Below are 19,169 nucleotides of genomic sequence, written 5' to 3'. Positions count from 1 at the left end.
TAGATAATGTTACAGACTCAGAGCTTGAGGCCTGCTTTCTTGGTAAAAAAAAAAGAGAACTATGCAAGGAAAGAGAATAAGATTAGCCATGTTTGATTGGTGCTTACTAGTGCTAGGCACGGTCAGAAGCACTTGACACGTGGTATCTCATTTCATATTCGAAACAACTGTAGGAGGTAGATTGTTTCCTCCATTGTACACGTGAGGAAACTGAGGCACAAGGAGGCTAGATGGCAGAGGCAGGATTCAAACCGAGGCAGTCTGGGGGGGGCTCTTACCATCATGCCATCCTGCCTGCCAGTAACATAACGTGCCTCCAAAGAGAAGGGGCTCTCATCATTTGATGCTATGCCTGCCTCGCCCCGGGTTGCACTGGCGGAGCACGTCCCATGCTTCGGCAACACTGGTGTCAGAGGACGTCCACAGATGACTCCTGGGACAGCTTCCTTCCACACTCAGATACACGTGTGGAAATGCACATTCTCCTTCCATCTTGGACATTCACAACTGATATCGACACCTAAAAGGTTCGAACTGACTTATCTCCAAACCTTTCACAGAGGAACATGGGTGAGCATCTCAGGAGACACGAATGTTTCAGGGGGCAGTTTGGGAAATCCTGAGTTAGTCTCAGTATTTAGAATGAAATTCATGTCATACAAAAATATTTCTTGCATATAAAGATGAAGAAAGTACTTCTTACTGAAGCTTAAATATTCAAATAGGGTTTCTGTTATCAGGTGAATTTTCTCCTGCCATCAGACTCAGATAACTTCAAAGGGTCACCTGTTTTATAAAACTTCTTCCGGTAACTCCCATCCCTTCCCTACTTGGTGTCACAGCACCAGGTCCTACTAGGTGTCGTTACCAGTACCACTGGGTGACATAAGCAGTCACGTAAGCACGTAAGTAAGCATGTAAACAGTCACAGGGCAAGGAAACCCTGGGCGTTTGAATTTAGCACTCAAGCAGCCACCACTTGTCAGGCATTGTGTATTCAAAGCAAAACTTGGAATCTACTTCAAAAAGCTCACAATTAAGCAGGAGAAATAGCCTTGGGAGGGAATGATCTATGTGATAAATTATGCACTTCTAATTGTCCCCACTGACACCCGCTTATCTGTGACCTGCTCAGCAAGTTTGAAGAACTTGATTCTTGGTAAAGGAAAACCAGGCCCAAAGCAATGATGTCTGTTCCTTCTGCTCTCTTCCACAGGAGGGAGAGCAGTGGCCCTCTGCTTCCCCGGGCACAGGCGGAAGAGCAAGCCTGTCCACATGGGGCACACCTCGTTCGGCTATTCTTTTGAAAACTCTAGCAGAGCTGGCCGAAGTACGTTTGGGTTCAGGGCACCCAATGGCTTCACCCACCTTCTCAGGAGTCTTACAATGAGGCAGGCCTGGTTGAGGGGGCCTCTTCCTCTCTGCACCCCCAAAGCCCCAGTGCCTCAGGGCCCGCTCTTCTGCTCTAGGTCCTTTCCTAAAGGCTTGTTGCTCTTAGACAAAGCAGCTACATTCTTTTCCTTCTCAACTGTCGCCTCTGACCCAGCACCTGAGGTCAGCTCTTTCAGCCCGAGAATACGGACCCCGGGGAATATTTACAAGGTGGTGGCCAGGACTTCTGCCAAGAGCCCTGGAAAGAAAGTTCAGAGCAACGGAACTTGCAAACCTCTCTTCAATTCACAGGCTTTGATTTAGGGGTATAGGAGAGCACTGGCAAAAGGATCTGATTTAAGAGAGAGAGCCGATATTCAAGGGTTGAACCCACAGCCTGAAAACAGAGGCAGAGTTTTAAACAGGCACTCTTCAGTTTTCATCTTGGGGACTCAATCCCCAACCACAGCTGCCACCATCCACCTCCCATAGCTCAACAGTGACTTAAGAACTAAAAATAAGTAGTTATTCTTTAACTGATAAAACTAAAAAAAAAAAAACCCAGAAATAACTAAACTCTGGAAATACAATTGCTTAACCATTCCTTTGTATTTTTATTGAACTTTTTTGATTTTTTTTTTAAATTTCTGCCCAGTTACGACAATTAAATGGGAAACCACAATTACAATTCACAAACTGTGGCATGAAAAAGAACACACACCCCATCAGGAATTACACCCAACCCTTTCCTTTTTATTCATTCAAAAGAGTCCAAAGCACAAGTGTCAAATATGAGCACTGTCATTTTTTTTCTTGGAAGGAGGAAAAACATTTATTCTGGCAGCACTTTCACAATTCCAGGAAGTGGTTCTGATACCACAAGTTGCAGGAATAGAAACCATAACAAACTTGGAGGGCGTCTGTTTGCGAGGCAGGGGACCACTTGGTTGGAAAAGACCCCGTTGTGCTTAGTGAACTGCCTGTCAGCCTCCGCTGGCTGAGTCTTCCCAGGTGTCGAGAGAGAAGAGTGAGTTTCCTGCATAGACGGCGAAAATTCTCGTAGAGCAGAGTGTTTTCCGGATCTCCAACCCTCCCCCCGACCCTGAAGCAAGTTCTCAAGCTTTTCTGGAGCTTCTTTCAGTCACATGATCCTCTATCGTCATGACCTTTTTGCTAAAACACATGTGACACCAAGATTTCTTCTTACACTGCTTCTCTAGGGTTCAGATGACAGCACAAGACGTCACTTGTCAAAAAAGAGCAGATATTAAGAACATGGGCATTTATGTTCATAGTAACAGCAAATACTTTGCAGGGTATGTCACCCAAAGGACCATTTTTTTTTTTTTTTCATTTCATATGGTCCTCTGGGGAGTTAGCCCGAAGTCACACACTTCAGAGTCTTTTTTCAAAAGACGGGTCAAAGTCGGTTAATTTGACAGTTTAGGAACTGTCTCATGCCAATTAAAAAATTTTTATGCCCAACAATTCAATGGTCCATAAAGCAATTAAATGTTATCATTCGGTTACACTTACACACACACACACGCACGCACACGAGAACTGTGACAAAAGGACTAACCAGATTAATCTTGAGAATGGGCTCAAAAAGAAAATGAAATCTCAAATCTGAGGCGTCATATTCAAGTAGTAAAAAACACAGAAATGGTCTGATCTCATTCGATTTTGTGATCATAAGAAATCATACTGGTTTAACTAGAAAAACCGATTTGTGAGTTTTTACAATGCGGCTGCTTGCTTGTTTGTTATTTCTCTTAAAAATAAGCTGAGACTTTGTATACTGTGGCATTCTAAGAGTCAACACTTTATAAAAGAAGTAACAGAATACTACTAGCTGACTCCCTTTTCTTGTCTTACTAACCTGGCGAGAAACAGTTTTACACATTTTCAATCAACACATGAAGGAGGCAGACGTAAAGGGTCTTTTACATTCTTCAGAGAATGCATTACCGTTGCAGCAGACGCTGTTTGGCCCCAATTAAAAGTTGAAGAGACAGCAATTTGTTTGGTTTGCTTTTTAAGTTTTACTTTGTGGAGATTTTTAAACACAGCTTTTACTAGCTCTGGGCAGTCAACAGTCCAATCAGAGGCTCTGTATTTATAAATAACCAATGTGGGATTATGCTCTCCAATTAGGCAGCTCACTATCTTAAGGTCTGACAGCCAGATGTGGAGGGCTTTCAAAGTGCTCTGCGAAATTTCACAGACTGTTCTAGAAAAAAAAAGGACTTAGGAGCAGAGCTCTTGGCATGCTTTAGCACTGACTCCTGATTAGCTTAAGCTATTGAAAGACTTGCTGACCCATTTACCCCGCTTACTAGAGAATCCTAAGACCAGGCCTCCATCAGCACATCACCTGTGACAACCCACGGTCAACACCAAACCTGCAGGAAAGGACACTGCCCGGCACTAGTGACATGTGGGGTAAAGAAAAGGAATAATCCCATTATCCTGCCCAATGGTGTGCCCTTATAAATAAAGGGACCTTTATTTAAAAGCAGGGGAGGGAAATGCACGTTTGCCTGAAATGCATGTTTAAGGTTCTTGCAGATTATTGACAACCTCTGTGAACCAACGTTTACTCCACGGGCAGACAGATATCTTTTTTTTTTAATCTGAGAAGGATTAAAGAACAAAGAATGAACAAAAAGGTCTTATGCTAAAATAAGAAATCAGCCCCATCTTGGCACAGTTCTCATGCAGAATATTGCACCCAGTGTTAACTAACGCTAGAAGCTTCAAACTGTATAAATTTAAATGTATTTGCATATTATAAAAATAAAGATAAAACATATACATATTTTACACTAGTTATGGAACAGCAACGAATGGTCAGTCGATCCCTCTTTCACATTTAACAGAACTGAAATCTGAGTGCTCTAAATACTGCCACCTGCACTGGAACTATGGCTTATATGTGCACGGAAAACAAAATCCCTGAGAAGCCATTCGACTTTTTTTTTTTCTTTTCTTCAAGTAGCGCTCTCCTTGGAGGATCACAGTTCTGAGGTTCAGGTTGTAAAACATTTGCTCCATATCCTCCCACCCTTCCCTCGGCTCTTCCCCCCCACCCCTCGTCCGCAGCCCAGGTGTGCTCCTCCTTTGTGAGCATCCTCAACACTTAGGCACCCAAGTTCACGAACACTCTTGGGAGCGTGGAGGGTTGGCCAGGTCCGAAAGATGGTCCAGGTGGGTTCTGATGCTCTCTTTTCTCCACAGAAATTCCACAGCCATACAAGTCACTGGTTTCTGTGCTTTTCGCCAACGTTCTTCCTACATGGGTAGATGAGAAGAAAGCACAGAAATGACCAAAGGTAATAGAGAATGATATTCTCAATGAGAAGAACAGGAAGCGATAATATAAATCTATTTTTTTGCATAGATTTTCATTGCTATTTCTAGAAATCCTTATAAAAATGTAAATGTCAGGCAATTAATGTTCCTACAAAGGAAAGTGTCTTTTTACTAGAAAGCTAGGCAAACATTTCTGTTTGTGAGTTAAATTCAGCTCAGACAGAAACAGGGGATTGCACTAATTAGCTATAACCACTCATTCCATAGTAATTTCACAGCTTAACTAGATTTCTAATTAAGAACCCCAAACTCTAAACACAGCACCACTTCCTTTCAGGAAACACACCTGGACACACACAGACACACGCTAAGTAACCCTCTAGGAGGAGGAATATTGTACAGATGAGAAAGTGAGAATGGATGTCTATCTGGACTAAAAGGCATGATTTTACTTAAAGTCTTATAAGCAAGGCTGTCAAACTGAAAACTGGAGTCAGACGAACAAAAAATGAAGATAGAGGAAAAAAAATGTCAAATGTCTCCACCCCTTATTTCAGCTTTCCAATAATGACATGCAACATGCTGTTTTTAGAAGTGTTTTAGCAACAGTTCAAAAACATACAAAGACAAAAAAGAGTGGTGATGTTCCCCCCCAACCTCTGCCACCTCTCATCTTCTCATCTCTCTTAATGCTGCCTCATTTTACAGAAACTGATAATTTAGTATCTACCTAAGACATCTCTCCAGCCCAGGTAAGCATTGGTTGAGCATAACTTTAATAACAACAGCACCAAAAAAATGCACCTTCCATTTATTAAGCACTGACTACCCACCAGGCATTGCACCATTCACCATACTGCATTATTTGATTAATCTTCAACTCATAACACTCCTACCAGGAAAGCTGCATCTTACTCTGCATTTTACCAAGAAAGAAACTAAGGTTCCAAAAGGTTAAATAACTTCCCCGAGGGGACACACCAGAGAGCGGCAGAGCCAGCCTTTAACAAGGGTTATTTGACTCCACAGCGCGCTTGACAGCTAAGAGCAGGGCTGAACTATTTGAATCTTCAAGACGTTTCACATTTCTCTGGCACTCAGCCAGGGGGACTTTTCGAAGGCCCATTAATATAGGAAACTTCTCGGTAGAGAAAGTTTTGAAAACTGCCTCAAATTCCAGTACTAACATAATAAATCTAATTGTAAAGAGGAGGGCCGTGTGAAAACGCACATCTCCGAAAGCAGTTAATTCTGGGGGTGCGAGTTTTGGGTTTGCGTGGGAGATGTGCTATGTAAATGTTTTTCTCACTGAATTTACAAACCTTCGGAAATGCAGACAGTGGTGTCTGGCTGGCTGCTCCCCTGAGCCACATGTAAGACTGAGAAACACAAGAATACCTAATCAAGGGCACCTGGAGGGAATATTCCACTCTTTAAGGGAGAAAAAGGAAAACTGGTTTGAACATTTTTCCACACTGATACCACTTTTCACATTTGGGCTCCCAGGGAAAGAAAAGGTCCACCACATTGCCAGCCTTCGCCACCTCTCACTGCTTGTCCATCTCAATAAATGCATCCTCATCTGTCAAGATCCATCTCAAATGCCACTTCCTGGAGCTTTTCCCGATTCTTCCTGATGGAGTTCCTTCTTCTCTGTGCCTACAGAACTTCGTTGATCCACCGATCGTAGCAGGTATCACATTTTAATTATAATCAGACACTCACAAGGTTGTCTGGTCAGGTCTTTGATCCCCATTCTCTCCAAGGTGACTGTTAGATTCTTGAGGACAGGGTCTATCTTAGTCATTTATGCATTCTCAGCACCTGGCACAATGCCTAGTAAAAGGCAAATACTCAGCAAAGATCTGCTGAATGGATGACGAATAAGATGTGATGAAAAAGTCACAGGTCAAAAATAGCCAAGCTGCTAAGAGCTCACTGCTCTAATGGAGGTGTCTAAGAAGTACAAAGGAGATGTGAAGGAAAGAGTGACTGATTACAGTTAGAAAGGCTGAGGGTGGCTTCTTGGAGGAGCTGACACATGCCCTTGGCCTTAGGGATAACAGGCCTTTATCAAGTAGGAGAGAAGGAGTGGCAGCTAGCCATGGCCTGAGAGCCAGACAGGGGCATGGTGTGGCTGACCTCTCCCACAGGAAGGGAGTGTCACGCATGTCAGCAGGGTGACTGGGGTCTGCTTATGAGTCACGGCCAGGATTTTGAACTTGAACCTATAATCACCAGGAAGCCATTCAAGGTTCTTAAATAGGGAGAGAAGTGACAGGGCTGACACTGAAAGATAATATTTGTTTGAAGGACAAAAAGACGAGAGAGTAGGAGGCCAGCTGAGACTCAATCATGGGAATCTTGGCTGAGACAAGTGGACAGGTGGACCTAGAGGAAAGCACAGGCCAAAGAGAAAGTTGTATGGCCAAATTCACTGACGTCAAGACGCACTGATAAGACGGGGTGACAGGTCTCAGGGGAGACTGCACATGGGGAACAGGGAGAGGGAAGCAGGAAGCTGAGACTCCTAGCTTGACAGATGGGTGCAAAGCTATGCCATGACCTGAGACAGGAAGCAGAGACTGAGGAAGAGCTTTGGGGGGCGGGAGGGGGGGCTATGAAACCGCCAACAGGACATTGTAAACAGAGGTCTAGAATGAAGGGAGAGGTCAGCTTGGGGGCTCAGACCCGGAATCCTCTCAGGTTCCTGAACCTGCTCTCCCTGGGATGCACCAAAATTATTCAAGGGATTTAGAAGCTCAGGTTGAAAATGAAGCCAGACCATGTTGTATTAACCATGCCTTTTATCTTCTGGGTTCTGATGCTTTGATATCTAGAGCCTTGCTGACCCTGGAGACTGCCCCTCCCAGCGCCAGCCAGTTCCCAGAGACAGTAAACAACTCAAATGTGAGTGTGCTTCTCAGATACAAACCAACTAACCCAGAGCCCACACCCAACCACCTCTTTTATTGGGCTGTCACTCTCTGGGCCACCATCCATCTGTCCTATCACTCCAGGGCCAGGTACCAGACAACCAGGGATACGCCCTATGCCCCACAGCCCGCTGAAATGATTCCAAAGGGGCGGTCCTTGGCCTGCTCACTCTGCCTTGCCTGTACCTTCCCGCAGACGCCACACTACAGGCTCTTGCCCACAGTGCTTCCCTTTCTCTCTCTGCCTCAGGACTGATCCCAGTGCTTCGCTATGTAGCCCCTCATGGCACAGCATGCCCCCTCCTCTGGGGAACTGCGAGTAATAAACCATCTTTTCAATGGTAATTGTTTCCTGATCTGTTGGTCTTCCTGGACCTCCAATTTTCCATTATTACGCTGTATTGTAAAACGAGCGTGCAAGCAAGAACGTGCTGTGAAAACAACACTGAACTCAGGAGCCTGATGTGGATTTCAGGCCCAGCTGTGGCACTCAGTAGCTGTCATGGTGGGAGCATACCTTGGTCTGGGACTCAGCACTCCCTGCCCTACGTGACTTACAGGGTTGTTAGGAGGAGCAAATGAGTCAGGGGGTTTCGTTCTGAGAAGTTTATCCAGGCATTGCAGGCATCTGTGACTAGAATATGGAAGAAATGATACCACTCACCGCCTCTTTATCCCAGGAAGATGAGGTTAGGGCATCAACATGACTGAGTAACTGCAGGTGGCCCTATAAACAGATCTTTGTGAATTCTACCTTGACTCCTTCATGGCAGTGGAGGGGAAGGTAAGCCAACGTTCTTACCTACCCATCCAGCACGCACATTTACCTTCCTTGGGTTGTTGTTACATGCTGTCAAGTCGGCTCCCACTCCTGGTGACCCTAAGAATGAGTGATGTCCACAAGGTCCTGTCCTCAACAGACCTACTCAGCTCCTGTAAACTCAGGCCTGTGGCTTCCTTTATGGAGTCCATCTATCTCATATTTGGTCTTCCTCTTTTCCTGCTGCCTTCCACTTTTCCCAGCATTACTGTCTTTTTGAAAGACTCTTGCCTTCTCATGATGGGCCCAAAGTAGGACAGCCTCATTTTTATCATTTTTGCCTCCAGCAATAGTTCAGGCTTAATTTGCTCTAGGACCCACTTGTTCAACTTTCTGGCAGTCCAGGGTGTCCGTAAAGCTCTCCTCCAACATCTTATTTCAAATGAATTAATTTTTTTCCTGTAAGTCTTCTCCACTGTCCACTGTTCGCACCCGTCCATAGTAATTGAGAATAGGAGGGTGTGGACAATCTTGACCTTGGTCTCTAATGACACTTCCTGGCACTTGATGATTTTTACCAACTCTCTCATTGCTGCCCTTCCAAGTCCCTGTCTTCTCTTGATTTCTTGGCTGCAGTCTCCATTTAAATTGATGACCGAATCAAGGGAAACGAACTCTTTAACAATTGCAATGTCTTCACTGTTTACGTTAAAGTTGTGTAGTTCTTCTGTAGTCACGATTTTTGTCTTCGTGATGTTCAAATGCAGTCCTGCTGTGGCACAGTCTTCTTTCATTTTTGTCAGAAGTCATTTCAAGTCACTGCTGCTCTCTGCCAGCAAGATGGTGTCATCTGCATAGCTTAGACGGTTGTTATTTCCTCCACCAATTTTTCACTCCTCCTTCATGTGAGTCTAGCCCAGTTTTCGTAGGATATGTTCTGCGTGCCTTGGGTAGGCACCTCAATTAATAAGCTAAACACTGCTAGGTAAGTCAGGGGGTGGATTTTACTCTAATATCTATATTTGCATTTGGGATTTTTAAATTATTACTTTTATATGCCATCTACAGTGTACATCACTAATATTCCTAGCAGAAATGACAGTGACTAAATTTACTGAGCACTGTTCACTCAGTGTATGGAATGATGCTAAATGCTTCCCCTGCAATTGTCTAAAAGCTCACAGAGATAAGTGCTTCTGTAATCTGCATCTGACAGATGTCTACAGTCACAGCGCTAACAAATCGTCAAGATTCAACCCAGGAAGCCCAGAGCCCATGGAAATGCCTTGAGAAAATAAATACAAACAGTGCTTTCAAAAAGCTATTTTGCTGTGTTAAACAACTTGAGCTTTTCCTGATGTTATAATCTTGCATAATATTAGAGTGAATTTTTTTAAATGACTTCTTTTTTTCCCACAAGGATCTGAATTACTGATAGATGCAATACTATATAGTAAATTAGGCAAAAGAATCAAGCGGTTTCTATATTTCTAACTCCCAAACGCATCTTGATTCTGGGTAAGTAAAAGATTTGCAATCTTACTATGTCCTGCTCTCTAGAATCTCTTCATCCCAAACCCCAGCCGCCCTTTTTCCCTAAAGTCTCCAAGTCCTTAGGAAGCCCTCATATGTTTAAGAAACCCTCTCTGCTTCCCAGAGACTTACCCTTAAGAATTGGTGCTCCTAAAGTCACAGATTGGGTACAGTAAAAATGATGGCATAAGGGAAAGAAGCACTATCTTTTCCACTTAATTTTCCAAGAAAGTATGGAGATACCTAAGCAGAGAGGGAATAAATTCCAGTATCAATGTGGTTGATGGGAGACGAAGGCATCAGAGCAACACTCTTCCTCCCAGCCCGGAAAAGCTGCAAGGCAACGAGCTGCCTCACTCTTTGCAAAGAACAAAACAAATCAACGCAAATCAATGTGACACACCCCACAGGCAGCCTCCACACTCAGCCTCCTTCTCTTCTGAAATACCACACCATCCCCACCCTCCATGTTTTAAAATTCTGCGGTCAGTGAAAAATTCTCCATTGTGATAAAGCCAAATTCATCTTGCTCCGTTGATTTTTTAAAAAATTGCATCAAGTCCATACTAACTAACCTGAGTGCAGATAAACACACTTTGCCTGTTTATTTGGTGAGATAAGAGCCACAGTCGTCATCCTAGGCTTTTATAAAAGGCTATTTCAATTGGTCTTAAATATTCTTATGTCATAACAATGTAACTGCCAAAATTCCTATGCAAAGTAATCAATATACTTTTGAGAAAACTTAGAAACAGTAAGTAACTGGAATTTTACTGGGATCTTGCTTGAATGAAAATGCTACAGTATAAATGCAATAATCCCAGTTTAAAAGGTAGTTTTGAAATGCAGTGTCTCCGCCTTGCCTTTTATTAGCGGTAGTATTTTCTGGAAAAGGGGAAAGCTTAGCCCAACAATTTTCAAACCTGCCCATTTTTTCTAATCCTGTAACACATGACCTGCCAAAATCAGAATTAACTTCCTTTTTCAGTTCCACCACTCCACATATGATGGAAGGCAGACAGACATGGTACCACTCAAGAGAGATGGCAACTGTCAGGAAATAAAAATGATATATTTCCATTTCCTGTCTGTTCAGGGGTCAGTCCATTAAGAAACCACATGGAAGAATGTGGGTTGCATTCCAGTATGCCTCAGGGTAAAACATTTTCATAAGCTAACCTGTTGAATTCTGTCTTTTAAATGAAAATCAGTAGATAAATTGGGTTATCTAGCAGTTAATCAAAGTATATACTTTAACTGGGGGAGGTGGGCTGGTCTAAATCTCTTTGGAAATGAGAAAGAAAAACATTCTACAAGATACCTAAAAATGAAATGCAAACAGCAGCCTGTCATTGCCTAGAGAAGTTCACACTTCCCTTCTGAATTGGAATATTAAGTGTCTCAACCTGCAGAGCAACAAGACAGAGACAGAAATCCACAAACAAAATTTTAAAAAATAAATCTAAGAAATTATCCTTCTACTTTCTCCTTACTTTTAACACTGAAAACAAATACATATATATATATATTTTTGAGGAAGATTAGCCCTGAGCTAGCATCTGCCGCCAATCCTTCTCTTTTTGCTGAGGAAGCCTGGCCCTGAGCTAACGTCTGTGCCTATCTTCCTCCATTTTATATGTGGGACGCCTGCCACAGCATGGCTTGATAAGTGGTGCGTAGGTCCGCACCGAAGATCCGAACCAGCCAAAGCAGAGCGTGTGAACTTAACTGCTACGCCACCCGGCTGGCCCCTGAAAGTACATTTTTGCCCTTTATCACTCCTCATGTCCAAGCCTCAGCATCCCTTTAATGTCTAGGGGTGGGTTAGGCTGTCATTCAGAAGTTCTGAAGGATAAATATGAGAGGTGATGGATGTGTTAATTAATTAGCTGTGGGACTCTTTTAACAATGTGTACATACATCAAATCACCACGACGTACATTTTAAATATCTTACAATTTTATTTGTTAATTATATCTCAATAAAGCTGAAAAAAAAGGTCAGTGGGTGCCAAGGGTAAAGGGGGTAGGAGGAGCACAGAGGATTTTTAGGGAAGGGAAAATACTGTGTATGATACTGTAATGGTGGATACATGTCATTATACGTTTGTCCAAACCCACAGAATGTACAACACCAAGAGTGGACCCTGAGGTAAACTATAGACCTTGGGTGATTATGATGAGTCAATGTAGATTTACCAACTGTAATGAATGCACCATTCTGGTGAGGGATGTTGATAGTGGGAGAGGCGGTGCGTGTGTGGGGGCAGGAGATATATGAGATCTCTCTGTACCTTCTGCTTTGTTGTCAACCTAAAACTGCTCTAAAAAATAAAGTTTATGTTTTAAAAAACGCCTACCTTGGGGCTGGCCCGGTGGCAAAGCAGTTAAGTTCACGCGCTATGATTTGGTGGCCCAGGGTTCACTGGTTTGGATCCTGGGTGTAGACCTCGCACTGCTTATCAAGCCATGCTGTGGCAGCATCCCACATATAAAGTAGAGGAAGATGGGCATGGATGTTAGCTCAGGGCCAGTCTTCCTCAGCAAAAAGAGGATTGTCTGCAGATATTAGCTCAGGGTTAATCTTCATATAAAAAAAAAAAAAGTCATCTACCTATACTAAAAAGAAAGTTCTGAGGAAGACGGATCCCCTCCGAGCAGCTCCACTTCCTCTCTACTGTCCAGTAAACAGGGGGCTGGCAGTACGGGGTGCAAGTCATGCCCCTTCACACTGAACTGGGCCTGGGACAACATGTGTTTATAAGAATTTCTTTAAAATTCACAAACCTGTTTAATAGCAACACACCAGGCAGCCAAACCATTCCTGAAAGGGACACTACAAATATTCATTTACTAGATGCAAGTCATGGCAAACGGGCGTGAAGTTTCTCTTTGGACTGATGAACATGTTCTAAACCAGATTGTGGTGATGGTTGCACAACTCTGTAAACGTATCAATAACCAGTGAATGGCAGCTTTATGGGATGAACGTATACCTCAATAAAGCTTTTAAAAATGTATCAGATCAATCCGTATCCTTAAGGAGGTCAGAATTTTTCAGAGCAACCCAGCAAATTGTTACCACATAAATTTTCATCTCATCTCAAAAGCAGATTTCCTTGATAATCAGCCCAGGATAGCCCAAGTGCGGAAATGACTCCTATTTCTACCTGATAATCGGCAAAGGGGACAAGAAGCCACTCAGCTCCTGAGTTTCTGCCTGGGGGGTGAGGTGCAGGAGGAGAGCATTTTATCCAGTGCATCTAACCTCCTCCCAACGGGAACCACCAACCACCAAGACAAGTTATGAGAGTAAATCACATTTTTTTAAAAAAATCACTACCTACTCTTCATTCTCTGTCTTTTTCCACAGGGGAATAAAACACCTAGGAAAGGTGTAAAATGAGAAATGGAAAAGCTTAGAATTCATAAGGAAGATCCAATCCAATGAGCAGTCATTGATGGTGTTTCTTTAGAAAGCTCATTGGAGCACCGTTATTTTACACATGGTCAAAGGCAGGCAGTTACGTGACAAGTCTCTGCTTTGACCTATAAAGGAGAAGACTAAACTAGTCACAGAAGAGCCTGGAATGTCTTTTTAAAAACCACCGTAAGATCTAGATCAGTGACCTGGAAGTGGGATGATTATGGCTGGTTGCTTGGGATGGCTCTGTTGATGCCTGTTGCCCCAGTATAATTATTAACAGCCCTCCTGTCCCTCTCAATCCTTTCTTGATTTGAACAATACATTACATGTTCAGCCATGAGGGTGAATTGAGGGTGGAATGGACTGTGCGGATTCACACAGCATAGATCAGTTTTGCCTTGCTGCTGCCAATTGGTTATTGACCAGAGAGAGGCCCTATGGTGAAAAATAAGGCCCACTGGCTGGGGAGCCCACCCTTGGAACCTTGGAGGAAACTGAGATAAGGAAGTCCAGCCTACACACATTAGATTCACCTGGGTGGCTCTTTTTTGTTGTTTTTTAAAGACTTGTGCCTGGCCCGTCCCTTTGGCAATTCTGGTATACCTGGCCTGATTATGAAAACCGGGTTCTTACCATCCACCTGTGTTTTATGGGATGATAGAGAAGAAAAGATCACTCTGCGGTGACATGCTTAAGGTAACTTAGCCAGTGCAATAGCCCCAGTCTCCCAATTTCTAGTGCCTTCTGGGACCCCAAGTGTAAATGTCATGTTCAGATCCAAACTGCGTTGACCTAATGACCACCTCCTGTGACAGCTTTCCTCTTTGATGCCCCAAATCTCCCACTTCTTCATGGATATGAGCTGTGTGTGCTTGGCAGCGGAGGGTTGCATTAAACCAGATGGCGCCAACAGGGGTTTTGAATCCAAGTGGATTTTATACAAATGGCCTCAAGAGAGATATTTCTTCCTTTGCCTCCATACTACAAATTGGTAATTTCCAAGAAAAGTCTTGCCAGAAATATGAAACATTCCTATCTAGAGAATATTCCTCTATTTAGAGTTGAGACACATACTCTACATTTGCCATCCATTTTATGAGAGTTTCTTTTTTTTTTTTTTTTTTACCCATTTGAAAATAAAACGATTTACATAGCTAGGTCAAAAGCAGTTAACCCTAAAGGTATTCCCTCCAGCATCTAGATGTCTGAGTCTATGTGGCTCTGATTATCCAAGACTTTCAAGCTGCTTGTTCATTTAGGTCTAACAAACTGTGAGAGAGAGGGGCTGACAGCACTGTTTCAGGTTGGCATCAATTTCCTTCTGTGGCGACACAACAAGAAGCCCACGGGAAAACACCGATAAAGCTGGCTCCGGGCCACTGGTTTCTTGTGCAAATGGATACAATAATTCCTACCTCTCCCTTGCCTATTAAATGCCTCGTGGTTATGGCAAAACAATAGGTTAATGTCTCTCCTGGCTCAGGAAAATCTATGCCAATGCAAGGTGTATTGAACAAGGGTTCCGTCCATTCCATATCCTGCTGTTTCTTTAATATCCCTTATCTTTGCCCTACGTGTATCTGAAAGAAAAGGACCAATGTACACGGATTCAAAGAACACTAACATTTCTGTTGTTTGATACAGGATGGGGATGCTCTGGTTAATATGAAGTCACTGTGATCCTAAGAAGCACTTGAAGATTTCACACTGTCTTAGGGTCCTACTGTGATGAAGTCTACCACGGACACTGGCTAAAATAGCATTCTGAATATAACAGCGTCAGATGAGAGTTTCCACTGGGTCTGCGCTGATATTTCCCAGCCAAGAGAGATTAGAGACGTTCTGTCTAATGAGTACCCGGTTTGGAGAAAAGGGTCAGCCCCTTCTACTGCAGTTGCTAACGGATGAGATGCCACTGCAGCCCCTCGCTCTGCAGAGAGCACACCAAAGGAGGCAAAGCTGACCCCTCAGGGCCATGAGCTCCCAGCACACATAGCTCTCTGGAAGGCAGCCTAACAGCAAGTCCCTCAAATGCAAACTTTCCAACCAGCCTATAAAAAGCTTACATACGAAAAAAAAAAAAAAATTCTATGTGGCCAACTAGGAAGAAAAATGAAAGTTTCCTGCAGGAATACCTTGCCATCTAACTCATGTTGCTGATACCTCCCAGATAACAAGATCTGTTCCAAGGAGACCTGCGGCCGCCACTTTTCAAGATTTGAACTAACAAAGTATCCATCTCAGTTTAAGAGTGGACTGTTTGGTTCTTAATACCACAAAAAAATAAACAGGATGAGTTTTACCTATAAGACTAAGCTAACATTCTATCCAAAAGTTAGTTCGCATGTGTACCTTTGTCTTAAGTCCATTCTGGGGAAGGTGGTTGCAAACTGCACAGCTGCTGATTATCAAGGACTGATAGAGAATCTGGGCCCCGTGGCAAAAAATCATCAATTACAGATTCTCCATAGGATTTTCCTTTTTAACGGGCCCTCACTGCTCTTTGAAGTGAGCGCCTACTTAATTCTGCAATGACAGAATTAAGACTACCCATCAAAAAACTGCTCTTTGTGGTTGCATACGCCTGGCAAATACAGTAAAAACCAATGAATTAGACACTTTGAGTGAACTGTGTGGTATGTGAATGATACCTCCAGAAAGCTGTTAAAAAGTCTTCTGACTTTTATCAGCAAAAGCAAGAAAAAAAGAAAATGACAAATAAAAAAAAGTTTCTAGTTGGCTGCATAAGCCATGGTGTCGATGTCACCCAGATCACCAGGTCTACCCTGGGGTGCTTTTCAAGGTTTGTTGAGAGGTACCTTAACTTGGCTTTTGGTTATCACACCCACCGAGGCAGGATCAGGAGGGGGGTCTAAGGGCAGTTCAGAACTCACTTGGAACAGGGGCTGATCACAGTTGGTGTGGGTGGGTAGACCAAGGCAACATTCACTCGCTCGCTGCCATTCTTGGGGCAAATGATCTCTGCCACTCCTTCTGGTCTGGGCTGACTCAGCAACTCCCCTGCAGGAGGAGAGAGAAAAATGCATTAATGAGATCTGCCTTAAGAATGGGACCACTTCACAGAGAAATACAGCGCTCAGGGATGGGGGAGGCGGGGAGAAGGGCAGGTATGAGGAAGCGAAGGGTCTACAGACAATGGAGTCAGGGAACAAATGTGCCAGGAGAACAGCAGAATTGGCTCAGGGCCCCTAGCCCTGCCTAATTTCCCATCTGCATCACCATGGAGAGCGTCCTCACGGTTATGGCAGGAAGGCCATCGTTCCAGACAAAGACAGCATCTGCCACTATTTTCCTCACCTTCCTTTTCACAGACTGACTCCAGAGACATTTATCTAGACGGCGCGGCAAATTGAGCCAGGGTCCCCAGAGACTGGCGGAGCAAGGGCTGCCGAGGGGGTGTTCCTAATGAGGATTCGGGGCAGATGGGATTCGGGCGGACGGCAGCGGCCTTTCAACAAAGCCCTGGGTAAACGATCTGGAAATGCAGCCGATTGGAGAGGTTATCAAGGTGAACAGCCCAGCTTCATACCAGCAAGAGGACTTCCTGGGCAGGTAGGTGTGTGGATTTGAAAGAACCAACACAATGCTCTCTTATGAGTAATGGGGTCTAGTAAAAACAGCTAATTAACTTAATGGATTACCACGATACCCAAAGGAAATCTGTGTACTCTGCACGCCCTGGATAGAATTTCTTTCCAACCAGATCTTATATCTCTAAGAGCAATGATGACTTCTGTACCTCGGTTTCCGCCCCATCATTGACTTAGCCAGCGCCACCCTGCCCTCTCTCTGTTCTCATGGCCAGCACGAGTTCCTTATGTCAGAACACATCTTTCCTAGAGGAGCCATCTAAAAATAGTATTTTTAAACAATGTACTAAGCATTGAAACATTCCTACTTTTAGGAAAGACATTTATTTCCTGGTTTAAACATTTTCCTATAGCTTTGCACAATCTGATCTAAATGTAATGAGTTCCTTAACGAAACCACTGTAATCACCGAATTACCACGAAAGTTAATTTAGCATCATTAGCTTGTATTGTGAACACATGGGTATCAGAACTACATGCCAACACCAGCTAGGAAAAGACCTCAAAATATAGAAACGCAAGTTAAAAATGTAAACATTAAATGCTATCAAAGTAATAAAACAAGCAAAGGAATAGCATGTTAGAGCTGGACTTCATGAACCTTTTAAATCATCCAGTCCAAAACCACCTTATAAGTCAGAAGCTCTCTGAGTTTAGCAGATTTGCTCCAAGTCCCACAGAGAGCTGGCATCTTTAAACCAACCAAGCCACCATGTACCACAGGGCTGGAACTGCAACAAGAGAGTGTTCTGAACCCCATAGGCCTGTTAACACCCCTGATCCTGGACAGCAACCCCCTGCTTCCTCATCTGATATTTTCAGTTTCTACTTTCTGTCCTAAGATTACCCCCCAGGCTTGAACGTCTACTGGGCTTCTCTGGTTTCCTCTGAGAACTTTCTCCTGCTTGGAATTTCACACAGGCCTCGGCTCCCCCTTGGCTTTCGGCCAGGACAACTGCAGAGTCAACACCCATCCCAGGCACCCATCCCCGGCATCAGCCTGGCACAGCTGGCTTCCTTGATGGGTATGTTATAGGTTTTGGTGAGCAGACCAGTTTGCCAGAGAATTTGAAATAATCTGCAGTAGAGTATTAAGCACTGATTATCAATTTCTATGAAACCAACAGCTTTACGGTCCCCCTCCCAGTATCCTACAGGACCATGTGACTGGTTTTGTTTAGGTCCTGTCTCTAGCAACACTGCCAGCCATGGAAACAGAGCACAAAGGCTGAAGGCACGGAGAACTTTCACGCATACGAAAACTTTGCTTGATGCTATAGTATTGAGCGACAAGCACAACAGTTCACAATCTCCGGGACACCACGCACTCCAGCAAGCTACTGCGTGGTGCCAGTATTCTCAGGATTTAAGAAACGTGCCCAGGTGCTGGATTAAGAAAAACAGCTTTTTCCTCAAAAAGACTTTCTTATTACAAATCCGAAGAGTGGTTCAAAACGTGCTATCTACCAAAATAGAAACTAGTGATTTCAAACTTATTTAGCACAAACTTGATCTTCAAACTTAAGTACAGTCACTCGTTAAGCATCTAATCAGGGACACTTTGGAGCGTGTGAGGAGCTGTAGGAGATGCAGTGGATACAGGAGTCTAAGGCAAGGCCTCTGACGTGGGGCATCTGCGCATCCGAGAGAAAGGCTAGTGCACACGCGGAACCACAGTCCTGTGACGGCGCCCAGGAAACTCATGAGATGCTAGGGAAGTAATGAGAAGGACAGGCTAACGCTGATTTGCAGGATTGGCAAAGACCTCCATGAGTAGGGAGCACTGACTCAAAAGACCCAGTCACGTTCATTATCAGAATGGAGAACAGTGCATGTGCGCTACCCTATCATCGCACTGTCCTATGTGTCAGACTGAAAAACAAACACAGATTAACCCTAGAAGAAAAAATGACCACAGTAGCAGCTAACATTTATCGAGTAGTCAGTATGTGCATATACTAGAAACATGTTATCTCACTTAGTCCTCACGCCAACCCCACTATGAAGTAGGTACAGTTACGATCCCCATTATATAACAGAGGAAAGTGAGGCTCAGAAGGGTTATGTAATTCATCAACGGTCACGAGGAGGAAGTGGCAGAGCCAGAATCTGGACTCAGGGCTGTCTGACTCTGCTCTTAACCGCCGTGTAACAGTGTCCTGTGGCAGGGACCGTGTGATGATTAAATTAGACAATGTATGGAAAGTGCTAAACGTC

General features: G+C 43.8%; 1 protein-coding gene across 2 annotated transcripts in view; it reads right to left on the bottom strand.

The window, feature by feature from the left end:
* Positions 1–1,957: 1,957 nt before the first annotated feature.
* The window catches only part of MFHAS1 (multifunctional ROCO family signaling regulator 1), a 94,535-nt gene continuing 77,323 nt past the window's right edge, over positions 1,958–19,169 (bottom strand). The window contains exons 2-4 of one of the 2 annotated variants that reach the window (XM_070499720.1): positions 16,236–16,362; positions 10,048–10,158; positions 1,958–4,665 (exon numbers count right to left, since the gene is read on the bottom strand). In XM_070499720.1, coding sequence (XP_070355821.1) covers positions 10,131–10,158; positions 16,236–16,362 — 155 coding nt within the window. In that variant the 3' untranslated portion in view covers positions 1,958–4,665; positions 10,048–10,130. The remainder of the gene's footprint in view (positions 4,666–10,047; positions 10,159–16,235; positions 16,363–19,169) is intronic. The other variant, XM_014830533.3, reaches the window with a different exon arrangement.

The sequence above is a fragment of the Equus asinus genome, chromosome 27, assembly GCF_041296235.1.
Source record: "Equus asinus isolate D_3611 breed Donkey chromosome 27, EquAss-T2T_v2, whole genome shotgun sequence".
In the NCBI taxonomy this organism is placed as follows: Eukaryota; Metazoa; Chordata; class Mammalia; order Perissodactyla; family Equidae; genus Equus; species Equus asinus.
Note: the sequence above shows the minus strand (reverse complement) of the source record. Positions and strands in the feature narration are given on the sequence as shown.